Below are 17235 nucleotides of genomic sequence, written 5' to 3' on the forward strand. Positions count from 1 at the left end.
GTAGAAGTTACACAATGCATGATCAACTTAGCAATGGAATGGGGTAATTGGGACTCATACAGGACCAGCTCAATAAAAGACCATTTGAGCCTGTCATAAGCCTTCGACAAGTCAATTTTCCAAGCAAAGAAGCCCTTCACACCTTTTGAACCTTTAAACTTATGAAGAACTTCTTGAGCAATCATTACATTATCAGAAATATGTCTGTTAGGGACATAACTAACTTGATTAGGAGAGATCAGAGATTGCATAAAGGGTCTTATCCTGGCAACCAAAACTTTCGAAATAATCTTGTAGACAGTGGTGCATAAGCTAATAGGCCGAAATTGAGTCATATTCTCAGGGCTCACCATTTTAGGCACAAGTGTTATGAGTGTGTGGTTCAGGCCACTAGGGATGATTCCAGTACGAAAAGCAGTATGCACAATATCAAAAATTTCAGGCTTATAAAGGTACCAGTGTTTTTGAAAGAAAATTGCAGGGAAACCATCATGGCCAGGGGCTTTCAAACCTCCAATAGAAAATAAGGCATGAGATTTAGCTTCATCCATGGATATCTCAGCAGCAGTAGAGTTAAGCATCTCAGTTTCAATGCAAGGAAAGAGAAGAGGAATATTAAAACTCGTATCAAGAACCTCATTGCCAGAAAAAAGCTTCTCAAAAAACTGAACAACAATTTCTTTCATCAGAGCAGGATCAGAGACCTAAGTTCCAGTATCATCCATTAATCTCTCAATTTTATTTTTCCTTCTTCGAATAATAGTGGTCAGGTGGAAGAACCTAGTGTTTCTATCACCATCATTTAACCACTTGTCCCTAGATTTTTGTTTCCAAAATAAAGCTTCTTGGTCACGAATCAACTTGTACTCCTTTATTAACTTGGCCTCCAAATCAATGAGAAAATGATTCACAAATCCATCGCAACACTTTTGAATCCCACCAATTCTAGCCAAAAGCTCTTTCTTCTTTCTAAAGATATTACCAAACACATTGGAATTCCAAGTCTTAAGAGCATACGATAACTGAGAGAGTTTAGAGCAAAACTCACCTGGAGCATCTTTCCAAGTCGAGGACATAAATTGATAGAAGTCTTGATGAGAGAGCCACATCGCCTGGAACCGAAAGGGAGAGTTCCTTGGAGTGTTGCATCGAGTAGAGGTAAGTTGTAGGGCTATTGGACAGTGATCAGATTTCATTATAGGGAGATGCTTAATTATTGCTTCAGGGAAGGCAAGCCTCTAATCACAGGTACAAAAACCCCTATCAAGTCTTTCTTTAATGGTATTATTAGTCTATGTGTACTTAGAACCAATGTAGCCCAAATCAATCAGAGAGTTCCTGTTAATCCAGTCACATAAGCCTCCAAATCTACCATGAAAAGGGCCGATGTTTTTATCCTCAGCAGAAACAAGTTCATTAAAATCTCCCATAAAAACAACAGGAAAAGAGTAATTTTGAATGACAGAATCAAGAAGTCCCCAAAGTTGACTTCGTAAAGTATTTCAAGGCCATGATGTTTTCAATTTGAATTTTGAACATAATTCAAAATATAATTAGTATCATAAAATTAGCAAATAGAGATGGGAAATCAACCTAACTAGAAGGTACAAAAAACAGTTCATCAAAACATTCTACATAAAAGATACGTATAACCTAAGTAAGAGATATAAATTTAAGAATTCTTCTATTATAGCTATACCATAAGTAAGAGATACGTAAAAGAAAAAACCCTAAGCGTGTGTTTGATAGGAGCATAAAATGCGACGTTTATAATGTTTAAACCCTATATTTTGCTAAGTTATTTCCTTTATCTTGATCAATTTAACTTAGTTAGTGTTTTACAGGTGTAAATGGAGTCTCAAAGTCCAAAAATGGCTAAGGAAAGCACAAGTGGCGCAGAAATGGAAAGAAATGAAGAAATGGAAGTTCTCCTAGTTTGACTAGGAAAAGGAATCCCAGTTGGAGTAGGAGTCTGAAGCTGACTTGGACTAGGAGTTCTACTTGGACAAGGAAACCCAATTCTACTCAGATAAGGAATACTAGTGTGACAAGGAGTACCTGTTGGATAAGGATTACTCAAGAAGGTTCCGGAAGAGTGTAGAAGCATCTCGGAAAAGGAAGCAGTATTCAACTAGGAAACCTACTTGCATATGGAGTTCTACTCATACTAGGAGAGCCTTGGAACGTTCATGAAGAATCTAGAAGTCTCAAGAAGATCATATGCCGTGCACATGGAAAAGAAAGCAACAAGGAATTCGGATTTCAAAGCAATGTGTAGTTTGGATTTCTAGTTGAGTATGGATTGGAATTGCCGTGAGATTCTTGAAGGTTCTAGGGGGTTCTTGACGTTTCATTCTTCAACAAGGCGTGGAAGACATGTGAGAGGCATGTGATGTGAAGGAAAACCGAGTTGGACTTAAGTTGTGCTTTAAAAGTCAAATCCATTACAGATTCGGAAAACTCCCTGTGCAGATCAGTCAACTTCAACGGAGTGTCATAAATCTCTCAGAGCTCAGAAAATTATGATCTTTATATGGTTGGAAAGCTACAGATGTCTAGTTTTAAGAAATTTTTACAGCTCAGCGATATCTATTTTCTAGAAGAAGTTATGGTCGTTTTAGTGCACTGAGGTCAAGACTGCCGGAAATCTGTTTTGTGCCAAGCAAGTCCAAGATCAACACAACTTTGGAGAAACCAAGTAGAAACGAATTGGGAGTGCCTTGAGACGTTCTCCTATATATACCTAGTGTATTTGACGTCTCAAGGTTGACACATATTCTCCACAATTTCGATTCTCACCGGTTTTGCTCTTGAGTTTCAGGTTTTCGCATCTTGCAAGTTCTAGCCGTGCCATCCTCCATCCTTTGCCGTGATCTTCACCTTGTGTTTCTGTCTTGGATCTGCTTTGGACCTTGGGACGTAGTCAAGGGTTGTTCATACCATCTTCATCATGTTTTCTTCTTGGTTTTGTAACTTGTTAGATAGAAATTCTGTCTTTGTTTTTCTTTGTGTAAAACCGAAACCATGAGTTAACTTTCTGATTTTTGGATGCGATTTGGATGTTCTTTTCTATGTTTGATGTGTTTATGTGTTCTTGATGCATGTTGATTGCCGAAATATGGAATGATGATCTGATTTTGTTTTATGGAAAACTTTTATGTGTTCTTGTTCTTTGGTTCGAAACTTAGGATGATTGCATGTAATTGGAGCTAGTAATTAGGTGAACGCTTGTTGATCCTGATTCATCATAGTAGTAAAGGCTTTGTACAAAGGTCGAGATCAGATTATGCATGTAATGAAAAGATTCGCTTCGAGTACTTGAATTTGCATGTTTATTGACTAAACTTTCACTTGCTCTTAATGATTTGAATGCACGAGATTATGAGTCGCTTCGATTGTGTGATACTTGCATTTGAAATATGTTGATTTGGCTCTTCGTCGGTCAATTGCGTAAAGGGAAGTCATATAAGGGACATTGGGCGCTTGTAACTTTGTTTCTTGGTCGATATCTTTCCATGGTAATTAACAAGATAAAGGGATGCATGAATATGTTGTTCTTGAATTGTTCTTGATGAATTGTTTTCCAAAAATCCTTCTTTTCCCACCTATGTAAATAAAACGTTTTTAATCTTTTATTTGTTTTCTGAAAATTTATGTTTTCAATTTTCAAAACCCCCCAATCTTTACTTTTTCTTGTTTGTGTAAATAAATAAAATTAACTTAGAATTTTAGGTTGCATATAAATCGTAAATAACATGTTAATAATCTGAAAATTATATTTTAATTCCGTGAATAGTGTTTTTGTGAATAGTATTTTAGGATTTGTGTAGTTAGAGTTTAATTAAGATTTGTTGTTGTGTTTGTGTTGTATTTGTATTTCTAATTCATGTTAGTTTAGAATTTGTTTTCTAATTGGATTTGGTTTTCTAGTTTGTGTATGATTTGTATTCTTTGTTGTATATGGATTTCTAATTTGACTATAACTTGTAAGATGTATTCTAGTAGGAGTATGATTACTAATTTAATTCTAACTTGGATTCTTTGTAATTTTCTAATTGTTGTCTATATATACTTGTTATTTTCATTTGTTTTGTAAATTCTTCTCCTTAATTTCGTTTCACATGTAAGTACCCTCAATCCCCGGTTTAGAACGATCCCTGCTTACTCTATACTAACGCTCGACATTTTTAGGGTTAAATTGGCGATTGCTTTTGCACGTATCAGTGTTCTCTCTCTACACGCACCTAAACCCTAAGAGTGATTGTGGCGGCCTCCGGCTGCTTTTTCATGTGATCTCCTCACCTCCATGGCGTCCATTGAGGATGTCACTGCCTCCTTTGCTGCATCCCTTGCTTTAGCCAGCAATGAAGTTATCGATCTGTCTCGTCGAACTGGGGGTGCACAATGCCGCCCTCGACAATCCTACCTACTGGCCAAACCCTTGGCGAAGCAGCCTGTTGTACTCAACGACATCAGGTGATTCTTCAGAAGAATATGGGTGCTCGATAAAGGATTTAAGATCCAAGAGAGAGAGCAGAACCATTTTGTGCTAGCTTTTGACCTACAACGTGATCGAAACAAGGTGTTGCGGGGTGGTCCATGGCACTTTAACCATGCCCCGATAGTGATGAAAGAATATGATGAAATGTCGCCGATTAGTTCGGTGGAGATGAACTCTTTATTCTTCTGGGTGAGGATCTCCAACATCGCACCTGCTTTTGAGGACCCAGAAACGATCCAGACTATTGCTTCTGTAGCGGGAAAGTTCTTGGAGATGGATGACAAACTTTTCGACACTGTGGGTAAGGTTAGGGTTAGGGTTTCTCATTAAGTGTCCAAACCCTTCTTTTTGCAGAAAACGCTCCGCCTTGCTCCTGGGATAGAAGCGGATATATCCTTATTCTTTGAAAACTTGGTAGGTATGTACAATTCTTACCATTTTCTGATGCATGATGGGAATCGGTGTCCGATGAGTGGGGTGAATACTACGCACACTCGAGTCCAAGCCAAGATTGACAAGAGAGTGGAGATCACAGCTCCATCCTTGAGTTTTAATGCAAGTACATTCATGGACGGCACGTTTCGTTTCTAGGGTGTGCAAACACCAGTCCTTCCACCGGTCAATAGGGCTCTATTTAGTCATGACACTCCTGGACGTAAACCTATCATACTGCGGGAGAAGTTGCTTCCCAAAGAACCGAAAAATGCACTGGCCTTAGTCCCAGTCTCTGACCCACTAGACTACACCGAGTCTTCTCCTAATGATAATGCTGGTGTTGAACCTGCAGTGCCGGTTCCCATTGAAGATGACAAAGACACAGGGCAGTCTGATGAGAAGTCGGAAGGTGACACAAATGTTCCTGCCAAAGTGGAGCCAAGAATTGAGAAGAGGGTATGCCCTCCCACCTCTGAGGCCTCTCCCAAAAAGCTAAAGATTTTGCTCCCGGACTTGTTCAAATATGTGGATGTACATGATGCTCCAACAAAGAAGTTGAAAACCCCATGTTTCCTGACTAAATTTTCAGTAAGGTCTCCAGGACTCCTGGAAGCCCCGGGCAGCATTCTAGTGCCAAAGGAGCCGATAGTGGAAGTTAAAAAGGAGCCAAAAAAGAAGAGAAGAAGGCCACTTGGATCAAAAAATAAAAATCCACCCAAATCAAAGAAGATTGCTGCTGCACAAGCAACTTGTTTTGAGTACCTTACTAAGCCTCCTAGCCCTAGTGAGAAGGGCAAAGAGAAATTTTAAGTTATTTTTTTGTTTTGTGACTTAGCCTATTTACTATACTTTGTGTAGTTTATATGCTCACTTGGAATAAGTGAGCATTGATCTGTATTAGTGAGTGGTGCTAGCATATCGCTCGTCTTACTTGCCTATGAGCAGTGACTGATATGTATCCGTGCCGTTCTGGCTTTAGTGAAATGAAAACGCTATTGTCATTGATTAAAATAATAATAATAATAAGTAAGAGATACGTACATAAGTAAGATATATATGATTAAGGATTAATATTTATTGATTACTAAAATCAAGATATGTACCTAAGTAACAGATATAAATTTAAGGATTAAATTTCTTCTATTGTAGGTATAAATAATTGAGATATTATATACGGATTAGATTTCTTCTATTGTACGTATACCATAAGTAAGAGAGACGTACCCAAATAAGAGATATATGTTTACGGATTAATGTTCTTGGATTACTATAATTGAGAGATGTACCTAAGTGAGAGATATAAATTTACTGATTGTAGATATTATATATATATATATATATATATATATATATATATATATATATATATATATATATATATATATATGGTGAGAAAAACTACCTATATATGAGGTATACTGAAATGCTGAATTTTTGAGCTCTTAATACATCTACCACAAAAATTGCGTAATGTTTACCTTAGAATAAGTTTACAATAGTGATTTGTCAACCTACAATATATATATATATATATATATCTGTGTGTGTGTTCGTTTCTATGTTAAAGGTAAGTTAAGAAGGAAATTAAAAAAAAAATGAAGAAGAAGAAGAAAAGCTACTATCCATGGATGGAAGAAAAAGAAGATCCAACACCAAAAGGATCACAATCGTATAAGGCTGACAAGAAAATATCTTGACCATAGAAAGCTTAATGTTAAAGAAGGAGAACAACGTTCATAAAAAACATGACATAAATTATATACAAAAGCCATAACTGTAGAAACTTTGGTGTTGAAGAAGAAAAACATTATCAAAACTATTGGAGCATAACGATAATTTTTTTTTCTCTCTGTGACCTGGCCGTCTGCGACTAGGGTTTGCCTTCTCACTTGAGAGGGATATACTGCATCCATTCTCATGGATATTCTGAGTTGGAATTGTCGAGGTATTGGTAATCCAACGACGGTGAGGGCGTTGAAGGATTTGGTGGCTCAGAATCGGCCTCAAATCGTGTTTTTGATGGAAACTAAGATTAGTGATTTGCGAGAGTTTCATGCACTTCAGCGTGAGTTGGGTTTTGCCCACTCAAAAGAGGTTCTTAGCGTCGGACAGTCGGGAGGTTTAGGATTGTTTTGGACTGAGGAGGTGGATGTGCAAGTACGGACATCGTCTGCTCATCACATAGATATGGAGATTAGGGCTGGTCTGGGGGAGCCTCGTTGGAGACTGACAGGATTTTATGGTAATGCTAGGACTGCTAAACGTGATCAATCCTGGCAACTAATTCGGGATCTATGTGATCTGGATGAACTCCCTTGGGTTATCATAGGTGACTTCAATGAGATTTTGCATAATAGTGAAAAGACTAATGGTCCTTTGCGGCCGGAGCGGCAGATGAGGGGATTCCGGGATGCACTAGGGTATAGTGATCTGGTTGATTTAGGGTTCCAGGGGGCACAGATGACCTAGTGGAATTCGGAGACACAACTCCGGCTTGACAGTGCGGTTGGGACGGCAACTTGGAGTGATATTTTCGGATTTTCTAGGGTTAAGCATCTTGCTCCTAGTGATTCGGATCATACTCCAATTGTTTTGCAAGCTAGCACAGTCCCATTACCCAAGAGGCCAAGGAGACATCGATTCAAGTTTGAATCGTTCTGGTTACAGTATGCGGAGTGTGACCCATTGGTTTTGTCTCACTGGCAGACTGACTTCAGAGGAGTCCCTATGTATACGTTGACGCAAAATATTATGTGTACTAGAAGAGCTCTTGAAGGATGGCAGCAGAGTACCTTCCGACTTCGTCAACAACAAATGTTTGAAATTCGTGGCAGGCTGGAGTTTTTGATGAATGAATCTCTTACCCCGGAGTTTCATGAAGAGGAAAAAGTCTTGATGGTTTCGCTGCAAGAGCTTATCTCACAGGAAGAAGCATTCTGGAAGCAAAGGGCCAAAGTTACTTGGCTACAAGAAGGTGATCGAAACTCTGGTTTTTTTCATAGGAAGGCTGCAATCGAAAGAGAAAGAATGCTTTGTTGGGGTTATTTGACTCAGAGGGAAGATGGAGGGATGATGATGAGGGTATGGAGACGGTCGTTACTTCTTACTTTTCAAAGATGTTTACGGCCACAAATTTGGATGTGGAGGCTGTTGATTTGACCCTTGATGCCATTCAACCTTGTGTGACTAGTGTTATGAATCAGATGCTTTGTGCTCCATACACGGAAGAAGAAGTGCGTGTTGCTCTTTTTCAAATGTATCCTACGAAATCACCTGGGCCCGATGGGATGCCTCCCATTTTCTTTCAGCACTATTGGGAAACCATTGGGGCTGATGTTACTACAGCGGTACAAAGCTTTTTACATACGGGTTCACTTCTTAAACAAATAAATTTTACCCATATTTGCTTGATTCCTAAGGTGAAGCAGCCGGAAACAATGGGAGATTTGAGGCCCATTGCCCTTTGTAATGTCATTTACAAGTTATGCTCAAAGGTAATTGCCAATAGTTTGAAAGTTATCTTGCCTGACATTATTTCAGCTTTCGAGAGTGCATTTGTGCCAGGACGTCTTATCACTAATAACATATTAGTGGCCAACGAAGTCGCCCATTTTGTTCATAATAAAAGGGAAGGCCAAGATGGCTATATGGCTTTAAAATTGGATCTTAGCAAAGCCTATGATCGTATGGAATGGGAGTTTTTGCGTAAGGTTATGGTACGTTTTGGTTTTGATCAATCCTGGATTGAGATTGTCATGCAATGTGTGAGTTCTGTTCGGTATTCTTTTCTTATCCGTGGAAAGCCTAGGGGCTATGTGATTCCATCTAGAGGACTAAGGCAAGGAGACCCTCTCTCTCCTTACTTATTTTTGCTTGGTGCTGAAGGCTTCTCGGCCTTATTACAAAAGAAGCAACAAATGGGGTTATTACCTGGGATAACTATTTGTCGAAATGCTCCTTCTGTCAATCACTTGTTATTTGCGGACGACAGTATGTTATTTGCTCAGGCTACTCCAGACGCTTGTTTCCATATCCAGGAGATTATTAATGTGTATGGTAGGGCTTCGGGTCAAGTGGTAAATTTCCACAAAAGCTCAGTTGCATTTAGCAAGAATGTTAGCGAGGCGGATCAAGAAGTTGTGGTTAACCTTTTAGGGGTTGTGATAGTTGATTCTCATGAGAGATATTTGGGGCTCCCAACTTACGTGGGACGGAAGAAAACAGCTACTCTTGCATATATCAAAGAGAGGCTAGGGGAAAAATTAAAGCATTGGCAAGGTAAGTTACTTAGTGGGGCAGGAAAAGATATTCTGATCCGAGTGGTAGCACAAGCACTTCCTTATTATGCAATGAGTGTGTTTCAACTCACGAAGAACTTTTGTGAAGATCTTGAGCAAATGTGTGCACGTTTTTGGTGGGGAAGTACCACAGATCAAAAGAAAATTCATTGGAAGAAATGGGATGATTTGTGTCATGCAAAAGAAGTTGGTGGGTTGGGGTTCAGAAGTTTATCTGAGTTTAATATGTCAATGCTTTCTAAACAAGCGTGGCGTGTGGTTACTAATCCTGAAACTTTGATTGCATAACTCTATAAGGCTCGATACTTCCCAGATGGTTCTTTTTGGACTGCTACGGAGCATGCATCTCCTTCCTATTCTTGGCGTAGCATTTTTGCTACTCGAAATCTGCTGAGAGATGGATCACTTTGGCAAATTGGGGATGGGGTTAGTGTTTCTGTCTTGAATGATTCCTGGATTCCTTCATTGCCCTCTCATAAACCGCAGGTTGTTACTGCTAACCAGAATGATGTGGTGCGCGTAAGTGATCTTATTGTGGCACCTAACGTGTGGAATGAAGAGACGGTGCGTAGCTCTTTTGTTGTCACTAAGGCAGAAGCTATACTTTCTATTCCCTTGAGTAATCGTTGCCCTAATGATCGACTGACTTGGCATTTGGAAAAGAGAGGTATGTTCAATGTGAAATCTGCATAACGTTCTGCATTTACTAAAACTGCTTCCTCTCTTCATCCGTCTGTAGTGGTTAATCAAAGAGTATGGAAGAAAATATGGCAGGCCAAGATGCCTAGTTCTGCGAAGATGAATGCTTGGAAGATTGGTTATAATATTCTTCCAACTTTGGATAGACTATCTTCATGACATGTTATGTTGGAATCCCATACTTGTGTGCTCTGTAATGTGGAGGATGAAACTATCATTCATCTTTGTCGAAACTGTCCTTATTCTCGCGAGGTATTGGCTACTAACTCTTACTTAGGTGATCGCTGTTTTGGTGTGGAATCTGATAATCTTGATGTACTGAATTGGCTTACCTTTTGTTCGGACAAGCTTTCTAAGACAGCTTTTGCACAGCTCTTATTCTTCATTTGGGGTATACGGAAGGAGAGAAACACTCGTGTTTGGGAGAACAAGAATACTTCTTCAGCTGATGTTGCTCTTTTGTGCTCAACAAGACTTAGTAATTTTGTATTTTACAATACAAAGGTTCAGAGGGTGCATAATATAAGAAGAGTTCACAAATGGAATGCTCCTACACAAGGCTGGCTGAAAGTTAATTTCGATGGGGCTTTTAATGGTAGCAATGGCAAGGCTGCTGTAGGTGTGTTGATCCGTGATGAATTGGGAGGTTGTTTGGGAGCTTTGGGGCAAGCATTCCCTTCTATTCGATCTGCAGAGCATGCATAATTGATGGCTTGCAGGGTGGCAATGGACTATGTTATTAGTCATCATCTTCATCCGGTCATTTTTGAGACGGACTGCTTGCTGTTAAAGCAGCAGCTATGTCAAAGTGATGGGCATAATTTCTCTATACTTGGTCGGATTTATGATGATGTTAGGGAAGTTCTGGGGGCCTTGCCTAATTTGAGGATTGAGTATGCCCGGAGGGAGACCAACAGAGCTTCACATCTTCTGGCAGCTTATGCATCTGCCAATGACTAGAGTTTCTTCTGGCCTATAGCTCCAGGTTTTATACAAGATGTACTTGAGATTGAGATAATTGTTTCCTGAGTTCTTTTTAATCAATAAAGTCTAACCTCCTTCAACTCAAAAAAAAAAAAAAACATTATCAAAAAATTTCTTTAGAAAGACTCCTAACTTATAGAAGACATGTTTTAAATTAGAATAATTTTGGAAATGATTTACATTAAATATGGTATTCAATGTCATATCAATTCCATAATTTTATGTCGGATAATAAGAATAATTTAAGAAAGATATACATCAAATATAATTTTAAATTAATAATCAGATTGCTAATTTTAATCTTATTAATTCTTGACTTTTATGTGCAAAGACATTCAATAAGGGCATATTAGTCATGTAAAAAAGAAAAATTAATGAGGGTTGAGTCAGCAAGATGGAAAATGAAATATATCCAAGGTGGTAGCTGAGTCATTGAACCGCAATTAACAAGAAAATTGATGCAGACTATAATCAATATAGGGTTTAGCTTTTGGACTTTAATCAAATTAACTCTATAAATTATTTACTAGCTTCTAGAGATTATTAATGAATAAAGTGAAAACACCTCAATTTTTTTTAATTAATAGAGTATTAGGCGATATCAGCCCCTCGTTAGCGGTCATTGCGGGAGGCGCCTACCTTCCTCATAAGAGGAGAGGACTGCTACACCCAGGAACTCACCACTCGTCCCTCCATTTAATATTATTAAAAAAGAAACTGAAAATACAAGAAAGGGAGAGGGGGACCATACCAAAACCTCTCCCGAAAAAGAATAATACAATGACCCAAGTTTTGAGATGAATAAAGTCAATTGAAAACAATAAAGGCCTCCCAAAAAGGAAAACCCAAAAGCAACTGATCTTCTCCAGCAAAAAATATAGCAGCAAAACACCTCAATAAAAAATACAAAAAACCGCTCACGCAACTAGATTAAGCTAGAGTGAGTAGAATGAGAGGATGGGCATCTCCAACAGAGTAGTTAAATTGGATGTTTAGCTATATATAACTATTTTTGAAACAAAATTCAACTCCAACAGACTAGCTATAGCTAAGTTAAATTTAACTTTAGCTAAAATGACAAGCTATTTTTAGCTAGAGAATCCTGCATAGCGAAAGCAGAAGTTATATTTCTCTCTTCTCTTTTATCCATCCACATGTCAGTTTACGATTCGATAAAACATAGTATATCATTTAAAAATAGCTATTATTGCTGGAGCAATATTATTAAATCAATAGCTATATTTCATAAATTTAGCTAAATTTAACTAAAAAATTTAGCTCAATTTAACTAAAAAGTAATTTCTACTGTTGGAGATGCTCAAGATAAAGCTAACTATTAAAATAATATATTTGAGCTTTCTGATATATAAAAGTAACTCCACCATTATGATTGATGAATATTTTGCTGCGGTGACCAAAGTAGTTTGGTGGCTCAAGTTGATTTGGAGGCCCAAATCAGGTGGTGGTTTCTGGGTGTTCAAAACAAGTTTGGGCTTCTCTTGGATTAGGGCTTTAGTGTGGACCAAAATGATGGACTTAGGTTCCCTAGGGTTTCGTATTTCAGATCCCGGATGATTGATCAAACGATCAAACTTGCTATGCTTATGTTACGCATAGGTGATACGAGTTTGCATACTATGGAGCTATTAATGAATTTTCTGGAGTACCACAATTGCGTGCGTTGGCAAAGGAATATTCAAACTATTTTATTTTGTGTACAATGGCTTTATATAGGTTTGTAGGCTCTTGAAATATGCTTCAATGTAATAGTGAATGGTACCATAAATCTTATAGGGATTTATGTATGTACCGTTCTGGCTTTTGGAATTTTGTCTCATTTTTCTTGGTGCTCCTAGCATAGGTAGGCTAGTTGCCTTAAATCTCATATCCAATATCAATCAGATATGGATAGATCAAGCTCTTAACAGTTGTTTGGGATGCTTTACAATTTGATTGTATCCATTTATCTTAAATTAATGAAAGCAATAACCTTTATGCATATAGTTCTCTTGTATGTTGATAATTAAACTATGACAGTGACATAGATTGACATGAGCCCATAATGTAATGCATAGGTACCAAGACTCCCGTTGAGAATTAGAGCAATATTGGAGATGAATTATTTCAATGCCTCCTCTTGATCTCACATTCTCATCAAAAGTCAAAACATATTGTCAAATTTGAATTTATTTCTTTCAATTTCCTTCAATAGCCTAAATTTTTGGAGTTGAATAGACACATTGTAATGTAAATGTATTTTTTGTGCCGTTCTCAGAGATGAGTTTGGTGTGTGTTTAGCTGCAATTGCACGGCCCTTTTCCCATGTTAGCTCGGCTTTCCAGATGGAATTGGAGGCTATGAGAGCGGGTCTTCTACTAATTATTCACCAAGGCATGGATGGTGTGGACATTGAGACTGACTGTGCCGCGGTGGTTACAGCACTTCAAGGAAATATGGAAGATCTTTCAGAGGTAGGTTGTATTGTGGAGGATTGCAAAGATTATATGCGTGCAATTCCCTCCTGCAATTTACGATCTATTTACAGGGAAGCAAATGGTGTCGCTCATAGATTGGCGCACCTTGCTAGTGTTGATTATTTAGATGATTACTGGTTAGATGAGACTCCTGTGATTATCCAGGATGTACTCTATGAGGATTCTTGTATTAGTACTCGAGGTATAGGTATTACGTCCCCCTCGTTGTACAATCATCCTTCTACTATTATTAATAATAACGGGCGTGGGGCTGAGCCTCCCAGTTAGGCTGGGTTCCAAACCACTTTTCAAAAAAAAAAAAAAAAAAAAAAGCTTCTACATAATTTTTTTTTGGGGTGTATTTAAAGTTTTTTATCAGGTTAACTGATTAGATTCATGTTATGAAATTCAAGATAGAATAAGAAATCATGAAATATGTGCGTACAACAAACAAGTTCAGTTTCACATATCGTACATGAAGTTTATGTTTGTCATTCCTAATATACCTTCTGTCTGCATGGTCTTCTTGACCCAATTGTATCTTGTTTCCTGATAGTTTTTCTTTCTATTTGTTTGGGCTGCTGCTCTGCTTTCCTAAATTTTATTGCCCCCTTTCGATGAAAAGGTTGATCTTAAAAAAAAAAAAAAAAAGTGAAACTTAATCAAAATATTGTGCAATATTTGTTCCCATAACACATGATAATTTCGTTATATATTTAATTATATATGTAAATTTATAAAAGAATTGAGTCTCCTACAAAATGAATAATTAAAATTTGTATAACTATAGCATATACAGAAAGAATTGATTGATGACTTCGTATGTCTCTCTATGAAGTGCTGCATTCAACTGGGAGGCCCGGAGGAAATCTGTTGACATCTGTGCAGTAATTGTAGATCATGTAGTTTTTCTGCACCCAACTCAGCTTTTCATAACTAGCAGTGTCCAATTCTTGCGAAAGCCAATCTCCATTAGTCGAAGCAGGGGCACTGCTTGAACCGCAAGAAGATGATCCAGAAGCCCAAATGCAAGCTTCAGCATTGAAATTCCTGTAAGAGGCAGTGAACGGAGCTGCATTCCAATCCGTCTTTACGCGTCCTCCCATTGTTGCCCAATCATCAGCATTCCAGAGGCTCGAGTGTATTCTCATTGCTTGGCTCTTTGGGAATGGAACACCATTTGATTCTTGGTTCTTGAACTCTCTAATGGGAGTACCATCAACAGAGAAACTGAAACAGAGGAAAAAGTAAATTGGTCAATATTAGAGAAATGTAGTAACAATTGTGAAATTAATGCCCTTAATTGTAACAAAATTTGGATATTAATTCGTGGGATACTTACACAATGCGCTGTGGATTCCAGAGAATGGAATAGGTGTGGAAATCAGCAGTTGGGTCGAACCAGAGATGGAATTGCTGTTCTCTGTTTCCCTTGCCTTGGCTGAAGACATTTGTGTGAAGAGTGTAAGGGTTGCCACTCAGGTTTCCCAAGAACTCAAAGTCTATCTCATCCCATGTAGACCCTTCTGATTTTAACTGCACAAGTCAAGGAAACATTATAAATCACTCTGACCATATTAATTAGTTCTCTTAAAATCAGTTACATGCAAGATAATTTGAAGCAAACTGAAATAATATAAGATAAAAACATACATAGTAGGCTGTGACTGTGCCGGCAGAGTTTCCGGCGACAAGCTTGAGCTGCATGTCAATCTTGCCGAAGAGGTATTCGTTTTTGGATTCGAAACCAGAGCCAGAGGCTTTGTCGAGTGAGAGAGTAAGAAGTTGGCCGTCGTTGAGTATGTTGGCTCGACCGTCTCCCCATGTAATCTTAAAGTCTTGGTTGAAGTTACCAGCAGAGGCAACCATAACAGAGCTAATTAGCAGAAATGGAACGAACAGAAGCATTGATGTTGAAGAAGCCATGGATATATATTATCTGTAAGTAGTGTTTTGTGTTGCGTGAAGTCTGGAAATGGAACTATGGAAGGATGGTTATATGAATGAGAGAACTTGGGATGGTATTTATAGGATCCGAAGCTAGCTTTTGAGGAAAGAACTCGGGAAGGTTCAGTCAGCTGTACGTTGACAGTGAATATATAGTTAATAAGGAAATAGCTGTAAAGATTATTGCGAGTAATTATCAAACAGGAACGTACAGAGCCACCTTTACTGAAAAGAGCAGTTTAAATTGATCGAGGTTCGTTGAATAGAATAGGCCCATATCACCGTGTTGAAGAACTGGAGGCAGGTCCAGCTAGCACATATTATATGCCAGCTTCGACTGGTTCCTACCAAAGTTGGGTCCTTTTGGATCATGTTTGCGTGCGCACCGCCATAGTAAAGTAGGCAATAATGACGTATAGTAAAACCATATGTATACATTTAAAACAGAAAGATCCAAGTAGCACGCGTTTCTTTCGCAAAACTCCTTTTGTTGAAAATCGAGAAATTAATTATCTAATAACATATATAGATGCTTCATGCTTATCCTGATTCTCACTAGCAACCTAATTAGTTTTTTTTTATATTTTTAATATTTTTATATTGAAACCTAATTTTAGGGTTTTACGTAAACTAATTTGGTATGTACAGAAGAAATTTAGAGGGACAATATATATTCTTTTTTATATTTTTTTCTCTATTTTAATATGCAATAATTGGTTGAGGATTATTAAGAATTACAAATTTATTTTTCAACACAAACATAAAAAAGGCGCTCTCGGGAGCACAGCACCGTCAAACCCTAATATGAAGGTTTTGGCTTGGAATTGCCGTGGGATTAACAATCCGGCGGCTGTTCAATCGTTGAAACGTCTCATTCAACAGCATCAACCCTCAATCATCTTTATCTCTGAAACGAAAGTGGCTGATTGGGATTACATGAACTCGTTAAGGCTACAATTAGGTTTTCTGAATTGTGAAGCGGTTTTCAGCGAAGGTCAATCCGGTGGAGTGGCACTTTTTTGGGCTGATGGATTGGATATTCGTTTCCGGTCGAAGTTGTCGTCCCATGTGGACGTGGAGGTTAGGGCTTCAGACGGTTCCGGAATTGCATGGAGACTGACGGGACTTTATGGGCATCCGGCTACTGCAAACCGGCATCTTACTTGGACGTTACTTCATGACTTGGCTGCTGATTCCTCGCTGCCTTGGGTGGTTATAGGGGATATGAATGAGCTGCTACATGCTTCGGAGAAGGAAGGTGGAGTTGTGCGTAGGGAGGGGCAGATGCAACCTTTTCGGGACGTGTTGAACCATTGCGACCTGGTGGACTTAGGTTTCCATGGTGCTCTGTTTACCTGGCGTGGGCTGGGTATGAGAAGTCGGCTTGATCGTGCGGTGGCCACGCCATCTTGGTCTGACATATTCCCTGCTGCCCGGGTTACTCATCTGCCACCTATACACGGAGATCACGTCCCAATCCTGCTAGAAGCTAATTGGGTTGTAGTGCCGGTAAGGAAGAAGGGTGTTCGTCGTTTCAGATTTGAAAGTTTCTGGATACACCATCAGGAGTGTCAGAATGTGATTACGGAGGGTTGGGTTCTACCGGTTCTTGGGCGGCCTATGTATCAGGTCTCAAAGCGTATCATGCATACTAGATTTGCTTTGAGTAATTGGCAGAGGAGTGTTTTTGGTTGCAGAAGTCGAGAGATCGATCAACTCCGGGCACGTCTACAAGTTCTTTCTGAATCTCCTTTGACCGGGCACGTCTACAATTGCGTGCATTGGCAAAGGAATGTTCAAACTATTTTATTTTGTGTACAACGGCTTTATATAGGTTTGTAGGCTCTTGAAATATTGAGCTTCAATGTAATAGTGAATGGTACCATAAATCTTATAG

At 38.6% G+C, this 17235-nt stretch overlaps 1 protein-coding gene across 1 annotated transcript; it reads right to left on the minus strand.

Moving 5' to 3' along the window:
* Window positions 1-14143: 14143 nt before the first annotated feature.
* On the minus strand, window positions 14144-15398 carry LOC133712138 (probable xyloglucan endotransglucosylase/hydrolase protein 23). Its single transcript, XM_062138227.1, has 3 exons — window positions 15045-15398; window positions 14734-14927; window positions 14144-14621 (listed from the first exon to the last, which is right to left on the minus strand). Exons 1-3 carry the CDS (start codon window positions 15315-15317, stop codon window positions 14222-14224), a joined length of 867 nt encoding a protein of 288 aa, XP_061994211.1. The 5' UTR covers window positions 15318-15398; the 3' UTR covers window positions 14144-14221.
* Window positions 15399-17235: the final 1837 nt, after the last annotated feature.

Source organism: Rosa rugosa, chromosome 5, assembly GCF_958449725.1.
Source record: "Rosa rugosa chromosome 5, drRosRugo1.1, whole genome shotgun sequence".
Classification (NCBI taxonomy): Eukaryota; Viridiplantae; Streptophyta; class Magnoliopsida; order Rosales; family Rosaceae; genus Rosa; species Rosa rugosa.

Bases quoted from the DNA above. Each gene is read 5' to 3' on its own strand.
- LOC133712138 (XM_062138227.1), bottom strand. From the start codon at position 15,317: ATGGCTTCTTCAACATCAATGCTTCTGTTCGTTCCATTTCTGCTAATT. The intron at 14,928-15,044 runs GTATGTTTTTAT...TGACTTGTGCAG, and splicing joins GCACAGTCACAGCCTACTAT to TTAAAATCAGAAGGGTCTAC. The intron at 14,622-14,733 runs GTAAGTATCCCA...CCTCTGTTTCAG, and splicing joins TGGAATCCACAGCGCATTGT to TTTCTCTGTTGATGGTACTC.